The 8,189-nt window shown below is 49.5% G+C and overlaps 1 protein-coding gene and 1 pseudogene across 1 annotated transcript; both read left to right on the forward strand.

Moving 5' to 3' along the window:
* The first annotated feature begins 358 nt into the window (after positions 1 to 358).
* On the forward strand, positions 359 to 1,009 carry LOC116546610 (annotated as a pseudogene).
* Positions 1,010 to 2,535: 1,526 nt separating this feature from the next.
* On the forward strand, positions 2,536 to 6,030 carry LOC116546611 (transmembrane protein 78-like). Its single transcript, XM_032272809.1, has 3 exons — positions 2,536 to 2,579; positions 5,348 to 5,462; positions 5,899 to 6,030. The coding sequence occupies exons 1-3, from the start codon at positions 2,536 to 2,538 to the stop codon at positions 6,028 to 6,030; spliced, it is 291 nt and encodes a 96-aa protein (XP_032128700.1).
* The last annotated feature ends 2,159 nt before the right edge of the window (positions 6,031 to 8,189 follow it).

Here is an 8,189-nt window from a genome sequence, read left to right on the forward strand (position 1 = left end):
TACTCAGGAGGTTGAGGTAAGAGGATTGCTTGAGCCCAAGAGGTCCAGGCTGCAGTGAGCCATGATCACACCGCTGCACTCCAGTCTGGGAGACAGAGCAAGATCTTGTCTCAAAAAAAAAAATAACTCAGCAAATATAGACCCCAATTCTTCTTTCATCTTCTGCCCTGATGAGCAGTTCCCAGCCGCCCCACATGGTTAACAGCGGTTAATTGTGGGGAATGAGATTTGAGGAGAAAGATTTCCCTGTTCTCACTCCTGTGGTATAGACTTCATTACAAGTGTATTCTCAGCAGGGTGAAAATCAATTCTTGAAAAGGTGAAAACAGGGGGCAGTGGGGTGGGTGTGGCCTGGCAGCGGCACGAGGAGTGGGGCTGCGTGGCACCAGGGTCTGCGGGTAGATTGCTGCCCCCGCTGCCCGAGGGCCTGAGTGGGCTGCTGCACTCGGCATCGGTCGGCGGCGTGGCCAGGGCTAGCGGCACCTGGAGCTGGTGAAGTCGCGCATCCAGGACGAGCTGAGCCGCGGGGGGCGTGGGGGTGGTGGGCCGGGGGTGGTGGGCCGGGCGTCAGTGCTGCCAGCCAAGCCTCCCAGCCTGGACGCCGCGCTTGCGCTGCTCCACAAGGAGATGGTTGGTCTCTGCCAGCTGGACATGTCCTTGCTCTGCCAACTGTGCGGACTTTACCAGTCAACTCCGGAGTAAAAGTGGGCATGCCAGGCAGCCTCCAGCCCAGACTGCTCTTATTCTCTGGAGAATGTCTTCTTGGATGAAGAGGAAGAATATTTCCAGGAGCAGAACTCCCTGCGTGGTAGGAGGGACCGAGACCCTCCTCGGGATTTGCCACTGCCTGCCTCCTCCCTCTCCAGCACTGACTCGATGATAGAGTCCATCTAGACGGTCTCGGGAGGGATGTGACTGTTGAGAAGCCCTTCCTATCGGACACGCTGTCAGCGTTTGCTGCCTGTCTTGCAAGAAAGCACCTCCATTGCGGATGGTCCTTGGGCACAGGGGATGAGCACTGCTGGCTTCACTCGTAGGCAGGGAGTTCTCTGAGGACACATGGTGGCAATCCAGTTTGATGGCTGCAGCTCCTGCTTAGGTGACCGAGAAGTCCTCATCAGTATGCTCCACACCTTTATGTTGAGATGTACCTGCTGGGGATTCATAATGAGAATGTAACAGGCAGGTCTCGGTGGAAGGCCTTAGTGGGTGTTTTGTGTGAGGTGGCTTGTAGCCAGCCACTTTCTTACAGAGGGCAGAGCATTCAAACCGCCTTTGTGTTAGGGTTCCTGCTTCCAGTTTGGGATGTATTAAAACCACCATTTCACTGCTCCCTTCCTCTGTATGGTCTGCAGCTTTTCTTGCTCTTTAATGAGCATTTAAGGCTCCTGGTTCAGCTTTATCGATTTGTAAGCTGCACTACTAACTGCCCAGTGATTCGGTGAAAGCTTTTTTATGAAAAAAGTTAACATTTCTAGTCATCCCAATCAACTGGCTTTTCTCAACCAAAAATTTGTGTCATTCTTTGTCTATCAGATACAGAAGGAAGGAAGATAATATGAAGACATGTTGAAGAGTGAAAACAAAAAAATAACTGGGGCAAGCCAGTGTTCTGTATCGCTCACTGTATGATGGCTGTTTCCATTTTTAAGATTCTGAATGTAAACTAGTGTGCTAGGAAGCAAACCACCCTCCACGCAAACCAGTAATTACCTTAAGCCTTAATATATTTATTAAAATACTTTATGAGAACATTAAAAAAAGAAAAGTGAAAACAAATTGTACTCTTTTTAGGCATAAAGTCCAGAAAAAAGAACATAAAGAGATACACAGCATATCTGTGGTATTGAAAGTTCAGAGGTATAGGCCTGGCACAGTGGCTGACACCTGTAATCCTAGCACTTTGGGAGGCTGAGGTGGGAAGATCACTTGAGGCCAGGAGTTCAAGACTAGCCTGGACAACACAGCAAGACCCAATCTCTAGAAAGAATAAAAATTAAACAATTATCCAGGCATGGCAGTGTGCACCTGTAGATTATCCAGGCAAGGCAGTGTGCACCTGTAGATTATCCAGGCATGGCAGTGTGCACCTGTAGCCCAACTTTGGTGGCTGAGGCGGGATAATTGCTTGAGCCTGGGAGTTGGAAGCTGCAGTGAGCTGAGATGGCGCTACTGCACTCCAGCTTGAATGACAGAGCAAGAAGATCCTGTCTCTAAGATAAAAACAAACAGAAACTCCATTATATAATAATGCTACCTGAGGCCAGGTGCAGTGGCTCATGCCTGTAATCCTAGCACTTTGGGAGACTGAGGCAGGCTGTCTCTTAAGGTCAGAAGTTAAAGACCAGCCTGGCCAACATGGTAAAGCCCCATCTCTACTAAAATTACAAAAATTAGCTGGGTGTGCTGTTGGTGAAAAATACCTTTTTTAGTAGACAGGGTCTCACTACATGCAGCCCGGTCTTGAATTCCTGAGCTCAGGTGATCTGCCTGCCTCAGCCCCCCAAAGTGCTGGGATTATAGACGTAAGCCACCATGCCTGGCCGCTATCTTAGCATTCTTATGGTAGCAGTTTTGAGGTAGTGGTCCCCCCAGAGAGGGTCTTGGGGACCAGCCATGGGTGTCCCTGGATCACACTTTGAGAACTCCACTACACAGGTATTCTCTCCTCTTGACAGATGAGAAAATGAGACCCCAGGCGGTAATAAACCTGCCTGAGTCTGCAAAGGTGAAAGTACAGCTGAAGTATGATACAAAAGAGAGACATAAACCAGGCGAGGTGGTGTGTGCCTGTGGTCCCGGCTGCTTGGGAGACTGAGGCGGGAGGACTGCTTGAGTCTAGGAGTTTCATGCTGCCGTGAGCTATGATCACGCCACTGCACTCCCGCCTGGGTGACAAGGAGAGACCCCTGCCATCTCCAAAAGCAAATAATTACTTAATTAAAAATAGAACCAGGGAAGGTTTGCTTGACTCCAAATCTGTGTTCTTTTCATCCATTCTGGTTCCATCTAGAGGGCCCGGGGTACATATCTGACTTCTGTCATCATTTTTTTTAGGTGCAAGAAATGGAAACTGATTTAACTTCCAGCTCACATCAAGCTGGAAAGTCCAGTTTCTAGAAGCATCTCTGAAAATGGAAAGTATAAGTTTCTAGCACACAGTTCCACCAAGGGCTGATGATGAAGAGGGAGAAGAGGGGAAGCGGGTGCCCAGCCCTCAGCTGGAAAAAGCCAGTGTCACCTGTCTCTGCCATTTGCTTGTGGGATAGGTACCCAGGGTGGGGGCAGAAAGGGGATGTGTGCTTGTCCTGTTGTCCCTAAAATCCATGGGGCACAAGTAGGTGAACCCCAGAGTGGGTAACTCCTCAAATCAGCTCAACTGCTATCTGATCGCCCTGGAGTTACCAGCGAGTGTGTTTCCCTCACCATGTGGACTCAGTCCTGCCATGGCAGGGCTGAAGCTGACTGCAGATACACGTGCTCAAGCTGACTGCACATACACTGCAATATACATGTCCGTCTCCCCTTCTCTATGACGAGCTCCCCAAGGACAAGGACTGGACACATTTTTTTTTGGTTCCCTGCCCCCACTTCTTGACAGCAGGAAAAGAGAGGCACCTGCAGAAACTGTAACAGAACAATACAGTCCCCCATGTGAGATTTTTATTGAGAAAAAGAAAGGCAGTGAAGGCCTAGCATGGTGGCTCACGCCTGTAATCCCAAGCATGCTGGGATGCTGGGACAGGGGGATCACTTGAGCCAGAGTTTGAAGTTTGAGACCAGCCTAAGCAACATAGCAAGATCCTGTCTCTACAAAAAATAAAAATGAAAATTAGCCAGGTGTGGTGGTGTGAGCCTGTAGTCCCAGCTACTCATGAGGCTGACGCAGGAGGCTCACTCAGATGCTGAGGTTGCAGTAAGTTATGATTGCATCACTGCAATCCAGCCTGGGCCACTGAGCAAGGTCCTGTCTCAGAAATAAGAAAAGAAGGGAGAAGAGCAAAGGGGAGCAGAGGAGAGGAGAGGAAAGGGGAGGGGAAAGGAGGGGAAGGAAAGGGAGGGGAGGGTAGGGGCGGGGAGGAGAAGAGAAAGCAATGGAATCCCAGATGGTCCTTAGCACTCCTTTCAGAGTCTGCAAGCAGCACTTTGGAGGCACCCTAGGGAAGAAAGTCTGCTATGTTCTGGAAAAGAAGCATGAGGAGCTGGGTGCCGTGCCTCACACCTGTAATCACAGTAATTTGGGAGGCTGAGGTGGGCAGATCACCTGGGGTCAGCAGTTTGAGGCCAGCCTGGCCCACATGGTGAAACCCCGTCTCTACTAAAAATACAAAAAATTAGCTGGGCCTGGTGATGGGCACCTGTAATCACAGCTACTCAGGAAACTGAGGAGGGAGAATAGTTTGAACTCGAGAGGTGGAGGTTGTAGTGAGTTGAGATAGTGCCACTGCGCTCCAGCCTGGGCAACACAGTGAGACTGTCTCAAAACAGCAACAGCAGAGAAAGAAGCCCTCAGGACTGGGCTTCGGGCTGCCTCCTCTGCAGGCCCCGGGTCCCCTCTACCCATCCCTGCATGCTTTCAGACAAATACAGCCCTTCCTTCAGGGCAACGGGGAAAAGCTGCAGCAGACAGGAATGGGCTATGCAGGAACAGCAGGTGCTGTGGCCCCTCCCGAGCCTGCGGGGAAATGCTGCAGATCTGCGACCTCGCACAGATGGATGGAGGGATGGACATTGGACAACAGACAGGCAGCAGGGATCCCAGGCTGGGCCCCGGAGCATGAGCCACTGTGCAATCATCACAGCAGGTGCTACCATCCATGGTGTTCTAGGAATCTAAGTCAGTCTCATATGCTGGATGGCAAGCCAGAAGCAGATGCCAATCTCGGACTGGGCAGAAGGCCATGCAATCCTGCACACCACCACCCTCCCTTTGCCTTCAATCAGAATTGCCTTTTATCGGCAAGTTGATGGTTAACAGCTGGATGGCTGGGTCAAAGGACTAGAGGGGGAAGCACCAGAAACACCAGGTGCAGGAGGACAGATGAGATGAGAGCTGGGTTCAAAACCCTGGGCTCTGGGGCAGGTGCTCAGTTTAGGGAAGTGGAGAGGCGGGGCCAGGGCCAGGGGCTTTGCAAAGGTGAAAGGGGGGCCTGGGTAGGGCGGGCATCATGGAAAGCGCTTCCATAAAGAGCATGTGCAGCTCACTCTGCTCCACAAGGGAGGATGCGCTGTCCACCCTGCTCTTTCTCTCTCCTTCCTTCCTTGCTTTATCTTTCTTTCTTTCTCTCTTTCTCTTCCTTTTTTCTTCCTTTCCATTCTTTCTTTCCTTCCTTCTTTCTCTGCTCAGTCTTTTCTTCTTTCTTTTTCCTTTCTTTCTTTCTCTGCCCACCCATTTCTCTCTTTTTCTTTTTTACTTCATTCTTTCTTTCTTCCTTTCTCTTTCATTCTTTGTCTCCTTCTTTCTTTCTTTCTTTTTCTTTCTTTCTTCTCTCTTTCTTTCCTCTCTCACATTCTTTCTGTCTCTTCCTTCCTTCCTTTCTCCTTTCTTTCCCTCCCTCACTTCTTTTTTCTTTCCTTCCTCTCTCTTTCTTTTTTTTTAGACAGAATTTCAATCTCTCTACCCAGGCTGGAGCATAATGGCACAATCTCAGCTCACTGAAACCCCCACCTCCCTGGTTCAAGTGATTCTCCTACCTCAGCCTCCTAAATAGCTGGGATTACAGGTACATGTGCCACTGTGCCTGGCTAATTTTTGTATTTTTAGTAGAGATGGGGTTTCATCATGTTGGCTAGGCTGGTCTTGAACTCCCAACCTCGGGTGATCTGCTGCCTCAGCCTCCCAAAGTGCTAGGATGACAGGTGTGAACCACAGCACCCAGCCTATTTCTTTCTTTTAAGAGACAAGGTCTTGCTCTGTTGCCCAGGCTGGAGTGTACTGGTGCCATTTCAGTTCACTACAGTCTTGATCTCCTGGGTTTGTGCAATCCTCCCACCTCAGCCTCCCAAGTAGCTGGGATGACCCCCCAATAAATCCAGCCGTATTTTTTTTTCTGCAAAGACAATGGGGATCAGGGATTCATGTGTTGCCCAGGTTGGTCTTGACCTATTGGACTCAAGCAATCCTCCCACCTCAGCCTCCCAAGGTGTTGGGATTATAAGCATTAGCCACTGTGCCAGGCTGCCCACCTTTTTATTCATCATAATTATTATTACTATTTTGGGAAAGTATCTGGCTCTGTAACCCAGGCTGGAGTGCAGTGGCACAATCACAGATCAGTGCAGCCTCCAATTCCTGGGCTCCAGCAATCCTCCTGCCTCAGCCTCCTGAGTATCTGGGAACATAGGCACATGCCACCATGCCTGGCTAATTGTCTTTTTTTTTTTTTTTTTTTTTTTTGAGATAGAGTCTTGCCCTGTCACCCAGGCTGTAGTGTAATGGCAGAATCTTGGCCTATCACAACATCCGCCTCCCACGTTCAACTGATTCTCCTGCCTCAGCCTCTCTAGTAGCTGGGATTACAGGTGTCCACCACCATGCCCAGCTAATCTTTTGTATCTTTAGTGGAGATGAGGTTTCACCATGTTGGCCAGGTTGGTCTCGAACTCCTGACCTCATGATCCACCTGCCTAGGCCTCCAAAGTGCTGGGATTACAGGCATGGGTCACCATGTCTGGCTAATTTGTTTTTTTTTTTTAATCTGTAGAGACAAAGTCTTGCCTTGTTGCCCAGGCTGGTCTTGAACTCCTGGGCTCAAATGATCTTCCTGCCTTGGCCTCCCAAAGTGCTGGAATCACAGGCCTGAGCCACAATGACTGACTGTCCACCCTTTTATTATTTTACTTTATTTGGCTGATTTTGTATTTTTAGTAGAGATGGGGTTTCTCCATATTGGTCAGGCTGGTCTTGAACTCCTGACCTCAGGTGATCTGCCTGCCTCCACCTCCTAAAGTTCTGGGATTACAGGTGTGAGCCACCTCACCCAGCCCTTTTCTTATTTTTAGAGGTGGGTTAAATTCTTCGCCTGGTGTCCTGTGGCACATGCAGAGCCAGGGTCCACAGTGAGTCTCCTAGCTCCAAAGCCTGTTCTTTCTATTCCACCAGCTGGAGAGAGGGAGCTGATGCCAGAATGAAGGGGAAACCCTGGAGCTTATGGCATTGGTGGGGCCACCATCGGGTGGGACCACCGTGACTCTCTGTGGCTGAAAATTCCAAACAGAGCAGCCCAAGGAACCCAGCTATCCCCTAGGGTTCAGAAATGCAAATCAGGGCTGTGTATTCACAGCCTGGACTGGACACTGACCAAAAATCTGCAGGACTCCCCCTTGTGGGGTGGAGGCTAAATTTGGGAGACCAACCTTCTGGAGAATGCAGGGACTGGGGCAGCCCTTGCAGCCACGAGGATCATCTTGGCTCATTTTTATTCACCATTCATAGATTTCCCCATTTTTTGTAGTATATTCAAGCTGGAAAGGATTTCAGAGTTTGTGTCACCTAGATTTATTTTACAGACAGAGGAACTAAGCCTTTAAGGGAGAGGTGACTGTTTTGACACACTGAATGTTTTCTTAGCCAGGTGCAGTGTAATTTGCCTGTATTCTAGCACTTTGGGAGGCCAAGGCAGGAGGATCGCTTGAGGCCAGCAATCTGAGACCAGCCTGGGCCACATAGCAAGACCCCATCACTACAAAAAATAAAAATAAATTAGCCCAATGTGGTGGCATATGCCTGTCATCCCAGCTACGCTGGAGGCTGAAGCAGGAGGACTGCTTGAGCCAGAAGGTCAAGGCTGCAGGCTATGATTGAACCACTGCACTCCAGCCTGGGCAACAGAGCAAGATCCTGCCTCAAAAAAAAAAAAAAAAACAGAGGCTGGGCACTGTGGCTCGTGCCTATTATCTCAGTACTTTGGGAGGCTGAGGTGGACAGATCATGAGGTTAGGAGTCTGAGATCAGCCTGGTCAACAGGATAAAACCCCATCTCTACTAAAAAATATAAAAATTAGCCCAGTGTGGTGGCTCACACCTATAGTCCCAGCTACTTGGAAGGCTAAGGCGGGAGAATCACTTCAGGTTACAGTGAGTCAAGATCACACCACTGCACTCCAGCCTGAGCAATAGCAAAATTCTGTCAAAACCAAAACAAAAAGGAATGAATGAATGATAGAATGAAAGGAAGGAAGGAAGGAAG

The sequence above is a fragment of the Sapajus apella genome, unplaced genomic scaffold, assembly GCF_009761245.1.
Source record: "Sapajus apella isolate SASKATOON/1434 unplaced genomic scaffold, GSC_monkey_1.0 scaffold1118, whole genome shotgun sequence".
Classification (NCBI taxonomy): Eukaryota; Metazoa; Chordata; class Mammalia; order Primates; family Cebidae; genus Sapajus; species Sapajus apella.

Coding starts and splice junctions, on each gene's coding strand:
- LOC116546611 (XM_032272809.1), top strand. CDS start 2,536: ATGCCTGGCCGCTATCTTAGCATTCTTATGGTAGCAGTTTTGAG. Junction 2,580..5,347: donor CTTATGGTAGCAGTTTTGAG/GTAGTGGTCCCC, acceptor TTCTCTGCTCAG/TCTTTTCTTCTTTCTTTTTC. Junction 5,463..5,898: donor CATTCTTTGTCTCCTTCTTT/CTTTCTTTCTTT, acceptor CTTTCTTTTAAG/AGACAAGGTCTTGCTCTGTT.